The sequence below is a fragment of the Mirounga angustirostris genome, unplaced genomic scaffold, assembly GCF_029215605.1.
Source record: "Mirounga angustirostris isolate CCGP_5_RB_7025 unplaced genomic scaffold, mMirAng1.0.hap1 SCAF_6, whole genome shotgun sequence".
In the NCBI taxonomy this organism is placed as follows: Eukaryota; Metazoa; Chordata; class Mammalia; order Carnivora; family Phocidae; genus Mirounga; species Mirounga angustirostris.
Genome location: NW_026991714.1, coordinates 35,231,364 through 35,251,774, shown reverse-complemented (window position 1 = coordinate 35,251,774; position 20,411 = coordinate 35,231,364). Strand labels below are relative to the sequence as shown.

The following is a 20,411-nucleotide window of genomic DNA, read 5'->3' as shown; positions in this document are numbered from 1 at the left end:
TGTGCTCCTTGCGTGCTGTAAGAGTAAAGAGCTCAGGGCAAGCAGACTCTGGGGAAACACCACGTGAATGAGTCGTCGTGGTATCTGGGGAACCACAAGGCTAGGGTCCAGAGCCCACCCCGTCCTCACTCACCAGGGGTGCCTCAAGGCCTTCTCGCAGGTGTACCGTTCATTCGGGTCCTTCTCCAGCAGGTGGCAAATAAAATCCTTGGCTAAGGGGAGCAATCAAAGACACAACTAAGGACCAGATTTCAGGACTGCTGGAAATTCACTTCCGGGCTGGTGGGTGGCAGTGAATGCATCTTTAGCTAATCTTCCAAAGAGGCAATTTTAAGAGTCTTAAAAGAGAAAAAAAAAAAAAAAAAAAAAATCCAAACCACCTAACAACAACCCACCATAAACCACCGAAGAGAGGCTCTACGTGGCCTCACCCACACAGCACTGCAGATACAGCTCTTATCCCGAGGCCCCAGTGAGCCTGCACGCCGCGGGTGTGTGCGTGTGCACCAGTCGGGGGCCGACAGCCACCCGTGGGTCCGCGTGAGTGCCGCCCCGGCCCACCTCTGATCCCCACTTAATGGGCCCGACGATGACAGCCTTCTCTCTCACACACAGATGTCACATGCTCTCAGTCTGGATATATAATAAAGGCAAAACTTGGCCTTGGTTTTGCCACTCGTGCCTGGAACACTCCCTTGTGCAGGCTCCGCCTCCTGGCCCCTCATCTAAACTACCTCCCCCCCCCCCCCCCCGGGCATGCCGTGGTTCCATCTCCAGGAAAACAAAAGCATGAACCTTAGATGCAGATAATTTATTTGACCTTTGAGCCAGATGAAGATTTCCCCACTTTCCTTGGCAGCCTGTTCTGTAAGATTCCCTGGGGACTTTCAAGAGCCAGGACTGTCATCCATTGTTAAGCTCTTTTCTCTTGGCAGCCTTGAGCCTCGAGCCTGTTATCTTGTCCTTCGCACCTGCTAGCCTTACCTGACTCAGAAATGTCATCCCAGAATGGAGACTCAAATTCATAGTAGCCCTCCTTGATCTTCTCGAAAAGCTTAGACTCTGTTTCTTCGTAGAAAGGGGGATACCCACACAACCTGCAGTGAAACAGGAAGGAGTTATGCTGCTAACCAACCCCAGTCTCCCTCTGCCCAGCCTCCACTGCAGACACAGCAGGAAATAGGGCCCCCAACCAGCAGTAGGAACAGGACACGGATCTGCCCGATTCTGGAATGATGCAGGCCCCATCAAGTGTTTGTGCAGGAGCCAAAGCTGGGAACATGCAGCTCTGGAAGGCCCCTTTGTAAGTTACTCCCTCCAAACCCTCACTGCCTCTCCTATACCCCTGACACTTAGAGGATGCATACAAATATCTTTAAGAGAAATGACAGAATGTCTGCTTGAATGTATGTTTTGAAAGGAATTTTTTAGGCTATTTTGTTCTTTATTTTTTAGTACCTAAACCAGTGATTAGCACAGAATAGACTGTCAATAAATATTTGTTGAGTACATGAATGAATGAGAGTAGTTATTCAACATAAGCTTAGTAAATAAAGAACTGAGTCCCTACTAAGGGATAAATATGTTATTTTCCTAAGAGCAGAGTCTGCAACAGGTGAGGAGGGCTGGTGGGGAAGGAGTGATGAGTACGTTTGGAAAGGAGAGGCCAAGAATATGTGGACAGGAGCTGTGACCAGGTTCATTCGGGCCATCATTTGGCCTTGGGTGGACTTGCCAGGAGAGAAATCTGAGATGTGAACATTGTGCCCACTTGGCTTCCAAGCCTGGCTTGTCCTCTCCTTTCTTCACTGCTCATTCCATAGAGTAGGACTCAACAGTTATAGAGAGTAAATGGGGGTGGGGGTGCAGGAAGAGAGAGTGCCATATGGTTGAACAGTGGGTTCACACTGAGCTCTGTTTTAATAATCTGGTGGAGACCAGGACAGAAACCTCTGGAGCTGTGTGCATGGTAAGTGTGTGTGTCCGTGTGTGTGTGTGCGTATGCACGTGCACATGTGTACATGCACATGCTCTGAAGGTGGATGTTGCTCAAGGAGCTAAGATAGGGGAGGGGAGAAAAAGGATGAGCAGGTTCTGAGATTTCCCAGGAACTGAGCCAATGCCAGCTTCTACTCACAATATGTAAGTGATGACGCCAATGGACCAGCAATCCACAGCCTTGCTGTAGGGTTTCTGGGCCAATACTTCCGGAGCTGGAGCAAACCAAAGGTAGAGTCAGGGCTGGGGGGACCAGAAGAGAGGGCTGAGGGGGTGAGGGTCAAAGGTCAGGAAGAGGCTTAGCGAAGTGGACTAGGAAAGCCCCTGGGATGGTAGTGTTTCTGTAAGAATGAAAACTTTCCTAGGGCAGGGACTGTGGCTCTCCCATCAGACTGAATCTTCCTCCATCAGCCTGGAAGGTCCCCATGACAGGGCCTATGACTCTTACATCAGACCGGGGATCTCCAGGGCTACATCTCCCCCATCAGACTGAATACTCTCTGAAGGCAGGTCTACAGTTCCCCATACGGATAGGGTATCCCAGGGGCGGGGCTGTGTGTCTCTGTTCAGACGGGGAAATACATGAAATAGGGGTGGTCTCTCTCCCACTAGACTGGGATCTACCTGAGGGAAGAGACAGAGTCTTCCACATTAAATGAGCAACTCTTAGAGGCAAGTGATAACTGTCCCATCCACCTCAGGTACCTTCTGCTGTATCAGATCGAGAGCTCCATGAGAAAATGAGCCATGTATTTCCTCTGACTGGGAGCAGTAGAGAGTTACCTTCTGTATTTATCCCAGATACCAGGGCTTTGTACTCGGCGGGACTCAATACCTACTGACTGACCTCTCTTTGAGGGTGAGAGCAGATACTTCCTCTATTAAGTTAGAGGTCTCCTTCCCGTGTCCCATCCTCAACCAGGTGATGAGTGACTAAGAGGGAAGGGGCAGGAGGGGATGCTCTTGAGTATTGGCTTTCTCTCCATGGATCTCAGGAATGCTTTCACCTGGTAACTTGCCTGCTCTTACTTTTTGGGGGGACTTGAAAGCCTCCTGTTTAGGCAGGAGGCCCCACCTCTACCAGTTTCCTAGGGTGTTTCTTTGGGAATATATTTGGGGGGGCATGCTTGGATTCCTCAGCTTCAAACTCAACACTAGGCCTCCAGGATACCACCAACTGGGGCATTGAGGTCTCCTCTGGAAGTGGGAGAAAGGAAAAGGGGCGCCTAGTGTCAACCCCTTGGCAATCTAACCATCTCTGGTTTTATGATCTTATTTCTGCCCCTCGTCTAGCCAGAAAGACAAAGGCAGGAAGTCTGTCTGCAAAAATGAGGGCCAAGTATAGGCAGGGGCTGTGGGAATGGCTCAGGGGTAGGCTATCTCTACAGATGTAGGGTTTGGGAGCAGGAGGGGTAGTTCCAGAGATACATGGATCTACCCTAAACCTCATAGTGAATGGTCTACTTGTATTGCCACTGAAGTTGAACCCTGTCTCCCCATAACCACCCCTCTCCATTAAGTAATACCCATGAGGTTGAACACAGCCAACTGATCAACCTTCCTCCTCCTCCCAGACTCACCCACGTAGCCTGGGGTCCCACAGGCAGTGGACATGACTCCACTTTGTTCCATCTTGGACAGACCAAAGTCTGTGATCATGATCTTAGAATTCTCTTCAGGGGTTAGGTACAGCAGGTTTTCAGGCTATGGGAGAAGAGCAATATCATGCAGTGTACGATATAATCATCTGAAATACATATTTCTTTTCCTCCCCTGATATATAATTTCTTAGGAAGCTGCGCTCTGGGCTCCTGACTTCAAGGTCAGACTCATCTCCCCCAGTTCTTCCCTCCTTCCTCCTGCCTGCTGCCCCCCAGTCCATATTGGAGCATTCTGTATTTTGCTTATGGCCCTCATGTTGCTCAGCTTTATAGCCATGAAGGTACTACTCCCACCCTCCCCACATCCCCAACTACCCTAAGACTGTTTGTTTTTTGAGGAAACCAAACCATGGTTAATTGTCTCTGATCTCTCTCAAGTCTAGTACATGCCTGATGCAATGTTGACCCTCAAGTTAGTATTTCTTACATTTGATTTTGACTGTGGCTAGGTTAAAGAAACATGTGGATTACCTTGGTATCCTAATAGGGTGAGGCCTAGTGAAAAGTTCAGGAAAGGGCTGAGATGAAAATTAGCGATGATTATTCAGTCATTTAGGTTTTGTTTAAGGAATGAGGGCAGAAGGGACCTTAGGAGTCTATTCATCCAACCCCCTTTATTTTACACGGCTTAGGCTGCCCATGACCCAGGCAGCTTCCTAAAGGGTCATTCTCTGTTTCCCACTGAGGGCTCCCACTTTGGCACCTTTAAGTCTCTGTGGACGATGCCATTCTCGTGGAGGTATTTCACTGCTGACAAGACCTGCTGGATCACCAGGCTGGCATCCTTCTCTGTGTAGACACCCCGCTCCAGGATCCGGTCAAAGAGTTCCCCGCCAGAAACACTGTGGGCATAGGGGCAAGCGCAGGAATCCAGGTCTTATTTCAAGTCAAAGGTACATAAGTGTGTTTGCTCTGTAGCCATGAAGACATAGCTGTGGCGGAAGAGGCAGGTGCCCATGGCCTGGGCAGGGAGGTCTACTTCAGTCTGAGAATACCTCCTTTGGGTGCTGGAATGATATCACAAGGGAGTCGTTTCTTTGGGCCAACCATTGCCCTCTCCCCGGACCTTTCCTTACAATGCGAAATGCTCCCGGTTAGAGTCAAGCAAGAAGCTAATAATCCCTTAGTGGGCACATTCTTAGCTGCCTGCTTTCCTGGCCTAGGACCCAGAGAGTAATGATGAAAAGGAGAGGTGAAACTGAAATCAGGGCAAGGCAGGAGAGAGAAGGTGTACAAATGAGACCAATTGTGCCTGCGTCAGGATTTCTTTCCTCATTGTGGAAAGCTGGGCTACCTGAAGCCGGAATCATGGGTGGAGCTGTAACGATGTTTGGAGACTCCAGTGGTATGGTATCTTAGGATTCAGGGGCTTTAAGATACAGTCTGTCCCCTATCTCTTGAATGCCATCTACACTGCTTTTGCCAAGAAGTTCTGTAGTCCATGCTGGAACACCTCAGAGGGAGACCACTCACTACCTCCTAAGACAGACTGCTTTCTCTCTCGCCACCTTCTCAATATTTCTCTATATTATGATGGAACCCACTCCCGGCAGTTTCTACCAGCAGACACCACGTCCACCCACTGGGGCCATGCAGAGCAAGAATCCTTTCACATGAATCACTTCCAGTATGTGAAGGCAGTGAAATGCTCAGCTGCGGCCCTCTCTGGCGTAAACATTTCAGCCTACATCAACCATGAACCAGGGCTTCCAATTCCATCACAGTCCTGGCCCTCTTCTCACTGTTCCAGGGCACTGAATACCAACATGCACATGTGATAGGACCATGTGGTAATGAGGAAGGAGAATTTCTCTACTCAAAATGTACACCACCCTACTCCTTTTGTTTCTGTCCTAAAGCTCTGGGCTCTGCCACAGGAGCTAGAGGCCCATGAGAAAGATAGTCTTTCTGCACAACTAGGAATTCCTGACTCCTAGGGCTGGCACTCTCATCGGCTTTGCAACTCTTCAGTGACATCTAAATCTGCCTGCTTCCCTGCCTCCCCTTCGCTGTCTAAATGCGTGCTCATCCTGTTGAACTGGCCTCATTAAGGTGCCACATGCTCCCTGCTCCTTTGTTAGTGCTGTTCTGCCTCCCTCTGCCCCAACCTCACTCCCTTGACCACGTGCTCCCTCTATACACTGCGCCTCGGGTGAGCCTAGGAGTTAATAGACTGCTTAGGCCTGAGTTAGCTCATCCAAGTATCTGAGGAATCAGCCTGTCAGTCAGAAACATTGCATCTAGCTACAGAGATTGCAGAGTGGGGTGTGTGTATGTGTGTGTGTGTACTTTATAAATAGAAGTTTCTCTGAGTCCAAGGCTGAGCCCTCAGGAGCACCGACCAACGCCTACAGCATTCACTCTCCGGCAGAACTCCTATTTATATGTGACAATGATGTGGAGACTTCTCTAGTGAGGTGCCATTTCTGTCCCACAGATGGGCACACACGATCACAGCTTGTTTTTAACTTCGAATGGATCTCTTTTGAGAAAGTCTTTTTTTAAAATATCAAATTGAAATCTATGTACCTGTGGTTTCTAATCCCACAGTAATTTTATTTATTTATTTATATTTTTAATTTTTTAATTTTTATTTTTTAAAGATTTTATTTATTTATTTGAGAGAGAGAATGAGATAGAGAGAACATGAGAGGGGGGAGGGTCAGAGGGAGAAGCAGGTTCCTCGCTGAGCAGGGAGCCTGATGCGGGACTTGATCCCGGGACTCCAGGATCACGACCTGAGCCGAAGGCAGTCGCTTAACCAACTGAGCCACCCAGGCGCCCCCACAGTAATTTTACCTGGAGTGGCATTAAGACATTTATTTTTATTTCTTTTTTAAAGATTCATTTATTTGAGAGCGAGCGAGCGAGCGAGCATGAGCAAGCAGGGGGAGGGGGAGAGATAATCCTCAAACAGACTCCCTGCTGAGCATGGAGCCCGATGAGGGGCCCTGATCCCAGGACTCTGAGATCATGACCTGAGCCAAAATTAAGAGTCGCCTGCTCAGCCGACTGAGCCTCCCAGGTGCCCCGGCATTAAGACATTTAATATTCAGTTTGATGGACACAGACTGGTCAAAATGGACTCGAGCCATGGTGCCAGAGAAGGGTTCTGGAGGTCCCCTGCCATGCCAGGCATTATCTCTTCAACTGTGGGGTTGTGGGAAGGTCCAGAAAGTCTGACGGCAGTGGCTGGGACAGCAGGGAAGATGGATGGGTTGGAGTCCCAGCTATTTGCTGACTTGTAGACAATATCTTAATGACTGGCGAGGCTGCACTAGCAGGACCCTCTCAATAATCAGTCCTAGATTTACCCCCCAGTCCATGCAGAACACGCTGATGACCAGAAGCATACTTAGCCTGAGAGAACTCTTGCCATTTGACAGCCTCTTTAGCTAATTTTTGATCTTATCTTTTGAATCACCACACTCCCCTCATCACCGAGCAGCCTCCTCTAGGCCTCCCGGGTCCCCGACGCATCTGTGGAGGGAGCGGGTCACCTTCCACTTACAGCTGCATGACCAGGTAGTAGTGAGTGGTGCTCTCATAGATGTCCTCTAGGGTCACGATGTTTTCATGCTTGATCCTGGGGAAAAGTAAGGCTCATGGTGAGGGGTCTGTGGTTTAGGTGGTTCAGACAAAGAACGGACACCCAGCCCACTGGACTTTGATTTCTGTTAGGGACTTTTGATGACAATGTTTAGGAAGAGTGGATCCTTGTGAAGCCTTCCTAATAAATAAGCAGTCACAAAGAAATCCTAGAGAAAAGATCCCAGGGTGATATTCAATCCATATTTTTTAATGGATAATTGATCATCCTGCCTTCAGGGAACCAACATTTGGTCACTCCTCCAGAAATCTCTTTAGACTTTAACAAAAGAGAAAGTTAAAAGAACTGAAGAAGGCTAAGTGAACACCCCAAACGAGATCATGATACAAAATGGGTATCCAGATCTCCTTCAGAAACATCCTTGACGAAAGTGGACTGCAACAGAAGAGAATCAGGTCAGCTAAGCCTCCTCATGGGTAACCATGGAAGGACTGTTGCAAAATTATCATCATTCCAGAGTATTTGAGGAGCAGCAAGGAAGATGCTGATTTCTGGGGTCAGTTCTGTGGGACGTCTTGGATCAGTAATTCTCAACCAGGGGCTCTTTTGTCCCTCGGGAGACATTTGGCAATATCTAGAGACATTTTTATTGTTGTGACTGGGGAGGGGGTAGGAACTACTGGCATCTAGTGGGTAGAGGCAGGAAGGCTGTTAAACATCCTACAGTGCACACTGAATAGCCCCCCAACCCAATAAAGAATGGTCTTGTCTAATATGCCAATAGCACTGTGTTCAGGAAAATTTGCTCTAGATGCCCTCTGCCTGGGATTACTCAGGGGCCGAGGTGAGCAGAAGGTGGCTGACTTTGGCTGGCTTTCTCAAATCTTCTAAATCCCACTCTTTGGTTTGTAAAGTACATCTCTCTCATAGGGTTATATCAGGATTAAAAGAGATAATGCATGTAAAATGCTTGGTACAGTGCCTGGGGAATAGTAAACACATAAACAGTAGCTATCATGTTTAAGTTTAATTTCTAAAAATATAGACCTGTCACAATGGTTACCTGATGGATTCAACCACACTCACTCGCTGACAGTGCTAACATTAATATATCAATGGTTCATTTACTGAACAAATATTGACTGAGCATCTATGCTGTTAGGGACTGATGATATAATGCAATGGTAAGAAGGACCACCATAGTCCTTGCTCTCAATGAATCCGCAGTTTGTCTCTGCTCTAATCTCTCTGGAGCCCAAGTTGGTATCTCCAGCATCCTCCATGTACTGATTGGGGGAAACACGGATTCAATATGTTCCAGCAAATGTCTTTCTATTTTCTCCAAGCCTACACATCCTTTTGGTTCTCTTTCCCAAGCATTGATATTATGTCCACTGAATTGCTCAATCTCAGCATCATTTTTTTAAATACTTATTTATTTATTTGAGAGAGAAAAAGAGTGAGTGAGCAGGGGTGGGAGGGGCAGAGGGAGAGGGAGAGAGAAGCTCAAGCGGACTCCATGCTGAGCACAGAGCCCAACATGGGGCTCGATCCCACAACCCATGAGACCATGACCCGCCAAAATCAAGAGTCAGATGCTTAACCAACTGAGCCACTCAGGCGCCCCTCCACATCGTTTTTAATACTTCTCTCTTTTGTACTCTTACCGGCCTACCCGAACCCCGTCACTTCTGTCTCTTGAATCCAGTCTTCCTGCTGCCACATGATCTTATTACCTTTGCTTCTATCCTCATCCCTTGCTGAGATTATTGAGGAAGGCTTAGAATTGGTCTCCCATCCTCTAGCCTCTAACCAAATCCATCTTCCACCATCCTTAAGAGGGATGGCTCTAAAATAGAAATCTGATCATATGATCCTTTCCTTAAAACCCTTTGATAACTTTTCTTTGCCCACAGAATAAAGTCAGCGCTCTTTATCATGGTATCCAAGACCTTTCATAATCAGGTCTCATTTGGTTCCATCTCCTGCCCCTTGATGGTCCTCACTCTAAGCTTAGGGGCTCCCAACATTCACTTTTCCTAAGATCCTTTGCACTTTCACAATTCTATGTTAAAGTTTATGTTACTCTCCACCTGAATTCCCTTTCTGCATTGCCTCTCCTGTCTCCATCAAATTCTGCTCATCCATCAAGGTCCCTCTTCTTTGAAAATGTACCTAATACCCCATACTCATAAAAGCACACAGGTAGGCAGAATGAATCTCTGTCTTCTCCAGACTTTGCCTGCTGCTACCCTTGGCTCATGTTCAGTGGGATTAGAGTTTGTTATGGGCACCTCTGTGTCTGCCCAGAAAATGTGAGCTCCTGAGGGTAAGGAATTTTGTCAGCCCTAGTCTTGTGTCCCTAACACACGTTTGGCACACCATGGGGGTTCCACAAGGCTTTATTATATGGGTCCTGCTTTACCATTTGATGGTTTGTTAGTGTGGCCTCCTATCATGATGGTTGGGTGCTGAACCTATATTTGCTTTGGTACAATTCAGGCTAATTTCCAAATCTTATTCTGCTTCCTTAATTACTGATTCTTCCTGGTATTGGCCTCTCAATTGATTTTTGTGCCTTCGAGCTAATTACTCTCTGGTCCCCGTGCCCGAGTCTGCTACCAGTTGGTTTGCTAATCAATTTGCTGCACCCCTTTCCCGGCCCCTCCCCTCCCCCAAAACCAGCCAAGACACCTCTCTGGCTAAACTTAGCTGACTGATCAAATGGACCCATCAATGCAATCCAAGGAAGCAAAGCCTTTGGGTATGGAAATCCAGCTTCAGTCCTTCTCGAACATAATTTGTGAAGGAAATGTAATCCCACGGTTGTCCCTGGCCAACCCTAAGACCCACTCACTTTTTCAACACGGCAATCTCATTCTCCAGACTGCTGTCCCGGAAGGCAGGTGACTTCTTGATGCACTTCAGGGCAAAGAGCTTCCCAGTTACCCTTTGCTTCACCAGGAAAACTTCTGAAAAAGCTCCTCTAAGTAGAAGACACCAAGAGATAACGATTAGTACTGGCTGGCTAGAGAACATTGTTGGAGGCAAAACCAAGGGGTAGATGAAGGAAAGGGTGGCTGGTAATTAGTTTCCCTTTTTACTGTGGGTACCTGAGGAGCTGTATCGAGGGCAGAGCCTATCTGACCAGCCCTGTGTCCTTTCTTTCGAGAAGGGAAAGATTCTACTACAGACTCAGAGACTAGCCGGTGCTATTTCCGGATTCTATAATTTGGGAAGGGCCCCCAGGGACTCTGCTTTGGTTATGGAGAAATTTCCATTTGGCCGACCCATTAAAGAGGGGCCACTGCAGAGTCAATTCACTTTGCTTCTTCCAGCACGGTGTAGTGTGGTGCACTAGGCTGGCAGTTGGAGGTGGCCCTGGGGACAGGGCTCAGGCAGTGATGGAAAAAAACTCCAATCTCCGTTTTCGATGGTGATAATTACCCTGAACCTATTATCAGAGGTTACGGGGGCTGAGCACCCTCTCATTCAGTAGGACCTGTGAGAAGGAAAGACAGGACCCAGCAGCTCTGGGCTGGTTTTCTGAAGATAGAGAGGATGGAAGCCAATGGAAACACAGGGTAGGATTACAAATTATAGCCTTCTTGTTTTTAAAAGGGACCTCTGGTGACCAGGCTATTGGAGCTGTAGTTAGCTAGCAGTGGATGCTGGAGCCCAGGAGCCCATGTGAGGACCTCAGCTTTTTGGGTGACAAGTCACTTAACTTCTATAAACCCAGTTTCTTTATCTGAAAAGTGGGAGTATCAATAGTAGCTGATCCATAGGGTTGTTCAGAAGACTAAATGAATTAACATATGTAAAGTGCTTAAAAGCATTGCTGACACCTGTTAAACTATATGTATCAGACACTATTATTGTTATTACTATTACTATTTGAATACCATTAGGGAGGACACCTCGTAGTGACAAGAGGTGATAGAGTGTAAGGGAGGAAACATCTGAGTCATCCTCTCTCCTGCCATCTGGGGATTCTAGAATGGAGGCCCAACAGCAGTCAAGCTTGTGTAAGGACTTTGAGAATCTGCGTTAGAAAATACTTGGTGTTTCCTGGGTCTGAGCTTCCTGTCTCCCCCAGCTGCACTCGATCGGAATTAATCAGAGCCTTCAGAGCCTGCTCTATTCAGTCACTCATTCCTTCACTCAACCCTTCAATCAAGATTTATTGAGCACCTACTGAGTCAGACGCTGGAGATAAAAAGGTAAGTGTTTCTGCTCTTAAGAGGCCTGTAGACAAGTGAGGAACACAGACAAATGAGCCATTAACATTTGATTCGAAAAATGTTATTAGGCATTCAGCGAATGCTTGTTCAGCTGATGGAACCTCTCTGTGTTAGGCACTCGATGAGTATCAGTCTAGCTTAGAGTCTGGTGTGTGAGATGGACACATACAGAGAAGCAGACAATGAACACTGAAGACAGGGTCTCTGCTCTGGTCCACGATCCAGCAGATGCCATTCACCTTGGAACCACTGTACATCTTTGTACAATAATTATTACAACACTTCTTCCCCCAGCAGACAGCAAGCTGGAAAAAAGGGCACTTTTTTTTAGTGTGTACAATGCAGTTGCTTGGAGTAACTAAGAAGCAGGTCATTCCTGGCCTTTGGACTTCAGAGCTCCCTAACCCCAGTTTTAAGAGGTGAATGGGAGTTAGCCCAGTGAAAAGTTGGAAGTGATATCTCAGGTGGGGGTGAGAAGGAAGTCCAGGGAATAGCATGGAGGCGCAGGACAGCAGGTAGGGATGGAGCTAACCGGGGCCCAGCACCATTTGTGAACTATGAGACAAGGAACAAGGGGAGATGAATGTGCAGGAGTACCCTGTCCTCTGCCTGATCACAGATGGAAAATGCTCAAGAAATGTATGATGGATGGTTGGATGGAAGGCTGGATATGCGAGAAGTTTGGCCTGGGATTAGCTGTGCGTTCTACTCATCTTCAGATCCCACTGTCCTTATTGTGAAAGGAGAGAGGTGGACCACACAGCCGTTAAGATTCCTGCCGGCGGGGCGCCTGGGTGGCTCAGTTGGTTAAGCAACTGCCTTCGGCTCAGGTCATGATCCTGGAGTCCCAGGATCGAGTCCCGCATCGGGCTCCCTGCTCAGCAGGGAGTCTGCTTCTCCCTCTCCCACTCCCCCCTCTTGTGCTCTGTCTCTAAAATAAATAAATAAAATCTTAAAAAAAAAAAAAAAAGATTCCTGCCGGCTGTGACCTTCTAGGACCCATTTTCAGAGTCCCCCCTTCCACCTGTACACACGGGTGGCCCCCTGGTTTCAAAGCTGACACCCACCCAGGTCCTCCTGTGCAATGAGATCAAACAGGCCTTCCTGGGGGTGCAGCATGTGTAAACAGCACCACCTGGAGTTGTGCAGTGTTGTGGTAATTCGAAATGGTGTTACTGCCCTTCTGCCTCAGGCTGCTTTGTATGGTGTGTGTGTGTGTGTATGTGTGTGTGTGTGTGTGTGTCGGGGCAGGGGAGAGCGATTATAAGGCTTAATTGTGCCGTCGGTCAGACTGGGGAGCAAAGGGAGCAGAGAGCTAGTTTCGAGCAGCTAAGGTTGCTGGGGTCAGAAGGCAAGACAGGCAGAGCCTCGGGAGCCAGGGTTGTTTTGCTGCAATAGAACTTGGTCTGCCTTTCCTGCTTGGACTAGCTCTCCCCTCTTGCTGGGAGACTGGTTGCTGGGGGAGGTGAGGGAGGTCCGAGGAGAAAAGTCTCTTCCTGCACAGTGAAAGCAGAAGGACACACACCTGGGTGACAAAGTCCCTGCTATGGACTAGCTTTGCCCAGTCTCCCTGCCTTAGGGCCCTGGAAGTGTCGGTGACTCTGGGCAGATTTAGCGAAAGCCTTCTCTCCCTGGTGGGTTGTTCCAGAGGAGCTGGGGGTCCTGAGCTTCTGGTGCATCGTACTCAGAGGAGTCTGCTCTGCCCACTGCTCGCTTCCCCTCAGCCCCTCACTGTGGTAACTACACGGGGTCTGCAGCCTGGGGCTGCCTGTCCCCCTCCTGGGCACTACAGGGGTGCCTACTCTTTAGCTTTTGTTCAGCCCCAACTGCTGCAACAGCTGTGACCTGCCCCCTGTCTTGTCCTCTCAGTTCCCCAAATCAGTGCGGGGCTGGGTAGGTGAGAGCCACTGAAAGCATGTAAAATACAGATTCCTGGCTGCCCCGTCCTAGCTCCCCAAATCCCAGGGCGGTAGGTCTGGGACCAGGAATCTGTATTTAAAAAAAAAAAAGAAAGAAAAAGAAAAGGAAAAAAAAGAAAAAACAACTACCTAGGCTAAAATGCTACTAGGGAATTATAATTAACTCTCTTGAGTGTGGCAATGCCATTGTGCATATAGAAGAAAATGCCTTTATTTTTAGGAGATGCAGACAGAAGCACTCCAAGGTGACATGTCATGATGTTTGCAACTATTTACAAATTATCCGGGAAAATCAGTGTGTGTGCGTGTGATGTATGTATGTATGTAAAACAAATACAGTGAAATGTTAACAGTTGTTGAATTGAGGTGGTGGATATATTGGTGGTCCGCTGTACCATTATTTCACTTATTTTTGAAATTTAGGTATTCTCACAGTGGAAAGTCAGAGGGCTAAGCTCCCCCGGTGACTCTGATGTCCCTCTTGCTTGAGCTCCTCTGTGGCCGGGCTCCACGAGAACGGCATGTGTCTGGCTGCTGACAGCCACACAGCACACATCTGAGCAGACCGTGAATAAGCGCCTGTCACCCCGGGCACCCTCCCTCCTCCTCTTGATTTTTGGGATTCTTAGCAAATCATTTCTGATTCACGCATGACTCTCGTCCCTCTCTCCTGCCAAAAACCCCCTCTCTAGCCACCCCCGTCTTGGCAAAGGTCCTTGATGGAGGGCCAGCGCTCCGATGACCAGCCCCAGCGCCGAGATCCTCCTGGGTGCTCAGAGCCTGACACTTGCCTGGGCAGGGAGAGCTGGGGCAGGGGGGCTCGTCTCGGGGCCAGGCCTGGCTCCTCGGAGTCTACAGCGACAGTGTGGGCAACTGTCATTGCCAGAGGTCACTGCCTCCTAGCCAAGGCAGAGGGAGCTGCACTTAGCCCAAGCTGGCTAAAGGGAAAGCTTGCTCGAATGGACAGCCTCCTCACTGCCCCTCACTTCCCAGGGCCCAGTTAGCCCAGACGAAGTAGCTGGCCAGCTGGGGTCCCGAGGCTCCGGAGCTGGGGGCCTGAGTGGCAGGACTGAGCGGACCGTCAGCTCCAGACAGGCTGTCTCTGTTCTTGCAGCCGTGTAATCGCTGTCACGGGGCAGGCGCAGACTCCAGAGGCTGGTAGGAGTCTGGACTACGGCGTGACTTTATTTCTCCAACACGGCACTTAAATATAGAGCAGAGAGGATGCTGGTGCGGGGGAGCCGACTCTGGCGTGTGTACCCATCAGCTCTCTGGGGCCCAGAAGCCCCTTCTCCTCTGTCTACAGCAGACAGTGCGGTTGGCCCACATGTTTACTGCCGGGGGAAATGAAGAAGCTGGAGGAGGAGGCCCAGGGAAGTTCTAGGGTCACTGAATCTCCTGAAGTGCCCCAGAACGCCTCTTTCCTGCCGCTAGGCAAGAAGCCACAAGCTGTCCCAGATCTAGAAGCAGGGCCCCTGGGGGTGGGCCAGGACGCAGAGCCTAGGGAAAGGGCTGGTATTCCCTGTGGTCCCCAGCCTATGAAACCAAGGTACCTTCCTCTACCCTACCTCCCTAGTCCTTTCAAGCCAGTGAGATGATGTCCCAGCAGCCTCAGTCCCAGCTTGTCAGCCGCTGCTGGCCCAGAACAACTCTTTCCAGGCACCCCCCACCCAGTGCGCAGCCTCGCCGCCCCGTCTCTCAGCCCCAGGACTCACGATCCCAGCACTTCCATGAAGATGAAGGTTTTCCGGATGTTGGTGGTCTGTTTCTTCCAGGAGCTACAGTCATCTTCTTCTTTTCGACCCATCGCCTCCAGAGTTGAAGCTTTGGGGGATGCTTTGAGGAAGGGGAGAAGGGGTCTGATCAGCTAATGTCTCAGACAGGATGAGAACAAATTGCAAAAAGAATCGAAAACACATCTTTCACATAATAACTAGAATGAAGGATTAGAAGCAACACCTGGATAATGGGCAAAAATAAGACTATTCTCTCCGCTTGCTTTTTTAAAATTACCACAACAGGGGTGCCTGGGTGGCTAAATGGGTTAAGCATCTGCCTTCGGCTCAGGTCATGATCTCAGGGTCCTGGGATTGAGCCCCGTGTTGCCCCCCACGCTCCCACACCGTGTGAGCGCTCTCTCTCTCAAAAAAAAAAAAAAAAATCTAAAATTACTATAACAAATGTGTTGCGGGTCTACTGCCTGCCCATTGTACTTGTTATACACTCGAGGAGTTGAGATTCTAGTAGTGCAAAGTCCACTTTGTACATATGTATTTAAGGGCATTAACACACATGTATGGATTAATACACGAACATCCACCTGTGGGGGGCGGATCTGAGCTGAGGCGTTTCCTGTTGATGTTGATGTTGATTCAAACCACAGAGTCAGCTCCACATCCCTTCTGTTACCACGTGTTGTATCCGTTCTCCCACCTCCCCAGTCATGCTTACTCCTACCTCTCTCCTACCTGTTCCAGGCTAAATGAAAGACTGTTCGATGAACAAGCATTGTTTCCTCCCAAGCTCCCACATTAGTACAGTGCTGGAGAAATAGTTACTCATTAAAATCTAAATTGAATCTTGCCCTATCTTTGTATCGGGGTTCCGGAGTTGCCATATGCATTCACCTGAGTCAGCACCTATGACGCGCCAGGTGCCGGCTCCGTACAGATGGTTCTGTCCTCCTGGGACCGGCAGGCTCCAGGGGGCCTGCAATGAGCAAGTAAAGTACCACGTATGCAGTGACGAAGTGTGGAAAAACCGTGAAAGAATAAAACCTAGGCTTGTAAGAGGGACAAACGGGAATGGTCATCCTTAGATAAAGTCCTGGGAAGGCCCTATAGCAGGTCAGTCATATTGAAACTGTGATCAGAAGTTTGTGAAGGAGCCTGCCAAGTACAGAGTGTGTGTGAGGGAGGATTTTGGCAGAAGAAGTAAAATACAGGAGGTCAGTGTGGGGGCAGGGCAGGAACAGAGCCTGATGGGACAGAAGGGACAGTATGGCCGGAGCCGGGTGAACTCTGCATGACGTGGGGCGGTGAGTGGGCAGGGGAAGGCAGGCAGGGGACAGACCGTATAAGACTCTGCTAAAGACACTGGATTGTCTTCTAAGCGAGACTGCAAGACACTGAAGGATTTTTAGCAGAGCAGTTACACCACTGATGTTTTCGAGCTCACACCAGCTGCTCTGTGGAGAATGGGGTGGGGGGGAGTAGGAGTTGATACATGGAAAAATGGGTGGCTTGGATCATGGTGGTATAGTGAGGGAGAGAAGGGGTGGACTCGGGATACATTTGGGGTTCTGATTATGTACGATACCAGGTGATATGCCCACAGAGCGGTGAGAGGGGTCTGGGCTGGCTGTCATGTTTCTGGTAGGAGTGTTGGGGGGACAGTGCCCTTAGTGGGGCAGTGAATACTCGAAAGAAACATGTTCTTGGGGGTGGTTGGGTGGTTTGAGGGGAATCTCTGTCCCTTCGGGCACTCTCTGCCCTAGCTGCCTCTACTACAGGAGGATACTGAGTGTCTGGGGGGGTGGGGGAGCACCATTTCTGCCAACACCCCTTTCCCCATTCTCCTTGGACCTAAGAAGTAGGAAAATATGTCCAATGGCTGCAACTCTTAGGCAATGTCCCTCCTTCCCCATTTAAAAAAAAAAATGCCTGTAGACTCCATGGTCTTCTAATAGCCTCAGCACAAAGACAAAGTTTGTGCCTCCACAATTTAGCATCGGGTAAAGAGCGGAGGTTTGGAGTTCAACCTGAGTTCAAATTCTACCACTGCTAGTTACTACTTGAATGGCCTTAGGCAAGTTACTGACCTCTTTGAGTCTATTAACTCATCTGTAAAATGGGGACAGAGTCCTCCATGGTCATGGTGCAGCTTAAATGAAATCGTGGACATAGAGACTTAGCACATTGTCTCACATGTACTAAACAGTTGTGATAGAGATAATATTTGGGGGATACTAAATCGATTGAAACCTCCATCTGGAGGACTCATGTCATAAAATAGGTTCTAAGGTATAGAGGGAAACCGCTTCTGCATTCAGACACAAATGTGGGGCTTAAGCCTCTGTGTATTAAGAGGAACATGACATGAGTGAGGGCCTTGCTGGAGAGAAAACAGGTGTAGACAGACTGACAGTTTTGGTTGGAGTGGATCCTGGGAAGGAGACAGGGGGAGATGGGTGCACACATCTTTGCTTTCACCTATCCAGGAATGGGGGGAGATTGGTGACACAGATGGGTGGATGGGTGGGCTTCTCAGGACCCTGCAGGGGGGAAGCCATGTGTGGGAGGTACTCTGACTACAACCACACTTAAAGGGGCAGGAAGTAATCATGGGGCAGGCCTAGAGGGAGAAGGTGAGTGAGATGGGGTAGCATGACCTGCAGGATTCCAGAAATTCCCCAGGGCCTATGGGGGGCTGCAGCCAGCTTATTCCAGAGCATGATAGCCAACTGTGTGTGTCTCCCCAGCTCTGTGTGGAGCAGTCTCATGTTGTCAACTTGAAATTGGCCGCAGTGGGAATACGGACACTATGGACACAGGCAGATGCTACAATCACTTCTGCCCAGGGCCCTGGTGAGGGGACACAGAGCTGCTAGAGGGCCTGTCCCCTGGGGTCCAAAAGAAGAGACAGCTTTGATCAGGGCTTCTCAGGTGGAAGCAAATGGCTGGGAGTTGGGCCTTTAGTGGAGGGTGTCAGCAGGATGCCCTGCAGGCCAGATGGGACCAGTCACACCTCAGAGGTCAGCAGTCATCCTCTGGTGAGCTCCCAGACAACTAGGATCTAAGGTCCCTGACGAGTCTGAGGCCCCCTTCTCCTATGTACAACCAAGTCAAGTAAGCACCTTATAACATAAAATGCCCCCTTGAAGTAGAGAAAGAGGAGGAGAAGAATCCATCTTCAGGGCTGTGTTTTTTCCTGGAAGAAACTGAATTGGCTAAATGAGACTCCGTGGAACCTGAGATGCTATAATGAACAAGATCAAATTTAAAGTTCTCCATTTCCCTTTTTTGCTGCCTGGTGAGGGTAGGAGTTCATGAGAAAGATTTTATAGGAAATAAAGATGCTGTATTCTCTTTGTTCACTTCAGTAGTGTGTGTAAACTTGCAAATTCGCTGTGTACTAATTGGTGGCTGAGATTATGAAAAATGCGTCTGAGAAATGTTACGAATTCCTTAGCATTGGGTACGTTCCAATGTAGATCTGGTGGTTTGTGCTTGTACTTTAGGCCTGTTTGTGGAATTTGCTCCTCTTGGGACGGTGGCAGCCCAGAGGAACACAGCAGTTCAGGGCCCAGGCACTAGCCAGAGGAGGACTTGCCAGCAATGCAGCTGTGGTCTGACCCTTGATTTGGAGGGCAGGGTCCACAAGGCAGAGACAAGTGAACCCTGACTGGTGGAATGCTTTGGGGAAGATGAAATATTACAATTGAGGGCTATCTTTAGCCAGATACCATTCTGCAGATTCTTAGCCCTAAATCTGGCAGCTTCCACTTATCAGAGTGGTTGGCATCTGCGCTTGGACCAAGTGCTTCTTAGCGTATACACTGCAGTCTTGAAGAATGTACAGGATGGGAGCATAGGGGTGGACATTAAAAGGAGTCAAATCAACAGGGTCAGTCTGTGTCCCACCATCTCTTCCCTTCACAAACGGGCAGGGCTGCAGATGCTGCTTTTCCAGGTAAGGACCTAATCAAGAATCTTCTTTCCAGCTCAGGGGCCATCAGCTGGGGGTTCATCACTCCCCCTGCCGGAGCCCCATGGAATGACGGCCTGCTCTCCAGGACGCATGACCACCTCATTAGCAGATCTGTACTCACTGTTCCTTCTCTCCCATCTCTCTTAAATAGCTTAAAAACATAGTATTCTTAGCTAAGCTAGGCTATAAGAAAACATCTTTCCCGCCCACCCCTCCTCCCATACACTCAATCCTAACAATGGAGCTCTATCTTCAGAGCAAAGTGGAGAACTCCGGCCCCGGATCTGAAACCCCGTCACTCCTGCCCCTCCCTGATCTCAGAAAGGTCCCCAGGCGCCGGCACCCAGTGTGGTGGAGGTCTAACCATGGGCTCTCAGAGGGGCGGCCCACAGTGTTTCTACGTCCTGCTTCTTTCTGTCAAAGTCCTCCTCCTGGCTCCCCTGACTCCCGTAATCTAGGTTCTCTCAGAGGAAAAGAAAACATTCTGAGAAGCTTGCAGCCCTAAGATTGCTGTTGTTCCCAAAGTACTCCCACCTCTCTCCTTCTGGCCTCCACTTCCACTCGGCTTCAAAGCTCAGGAAGAGCCAAGTTACAGCTGACTTCACAGGTATAGCTCAGGAGACACCGTGGTGTTGGCATCCGTGACCTCCACTCCTCAACAGGGCAAGGCCCTTGAGGATGTTCTGCAGAAATGACTCCCGGCTAAGGAAACGACCTTCTTCGTGGGGCCATCTTTGCGGTGTGGGGATAACACTCTTTGGTTCCCCGCTGGATTAAATGCGGACATTTCTCAAATGAATGCGCACGCTGCTCACTGCTTGGGGCCAAAACCATTCACAGGTCAGCTGTAGATTGATGGCGGATGTGTGAGCTTCCCTCCCCTGACAGTTGAGTGCTGCAGGCGCCCCAGGTCACTCACCCGGAATCCCTAGTGCCTAGTACTGAGCCTGGCATACGTCAGGGGTCCAGCCCGTGTGTGTTAAATGATCCAGTGAGGAGGAGAGCCCAGGGGCTAGGGCGGGTTGATCAGGGAGTTGGACTGAAAATAGGTACAGGGTGGGAGGATGGATTCTTTACCTTGCTCTACAGAGGGATCTCTAGCAAGAAGACCCGTACCCTGGCAAGGGAGGCCTTGGGGCCTCCTCTCTCAAGTTCTCAAGGTCAGGCTCTCTTGAAAGCACTGCAGCAGGACAGGGCAGAATGGCCACAGAAAGCCGAACCACCTTGGCCCCACTGCCAACATCACCACTCAGGGCCTGGTTCTCGGTCAGCAGCAATTCCCTGGGACACTCGAAGAAGCCTTTCCTGACCATTCTGTCTGGAGTCAGTC

The 20,411-nt window shown here is 49.3% G+C and overlaps 1 protein-coding gene across 5 annotated transcripts in view; it reads right to left on the bottom strand.

Annotated features, from left to right (window-relative positions):
• Positions 1–20,411, bottom strand: part of CAMK1G (calcium/calmodulin dependent protein kinase IG) — a 29,533-nt gene that overhangs the window by 3,802 nt on the left and 5,320 nt on the right. For 3 of the 5 annotated variants that reach the window (XM_045877134.3, XM_045877137.3, XM_045877133.3), the window contains exons 2-9: positions 15,088–15,208; positions 10,067–10,195; positions 7,171–7,245; positions 4,363–4,501; positions 3,579–3,702; positions 2,138–2,213; positions 985–1,097; positions 134–212 (exon numbers count right to left, since the gene is read on the bottom strand). In XM_045877134.3, the coding sequence (XP_045733090.1) occupies positions 134–212; positions 985–1,097; positions 2,138–2,213; positions 3,579–3,702; positions 4,363–4,501; positions 7,171–7,245; positions 10,067–10,195; positions 15,088–15,179 (827 nt within the window). In that variant the 5' untranslated portion in view covers positions 15,180–15,208. Of the gene's footprint in view, positions 1–133; positions 213–984; positions 1,098–2,137; positions 2,214–3,578; positions 3,703–4,362; positions 4,502–7,170; positions 7,246–10,066; positions 10,196–15,087; positions 15,209–15,999; positions 16,082–20,411 lie in introns of all 5 variants that reach the window. The other 2 variants (XM_045877135.3, XM_045877136.3) reach the window with 1 other exon arrangement.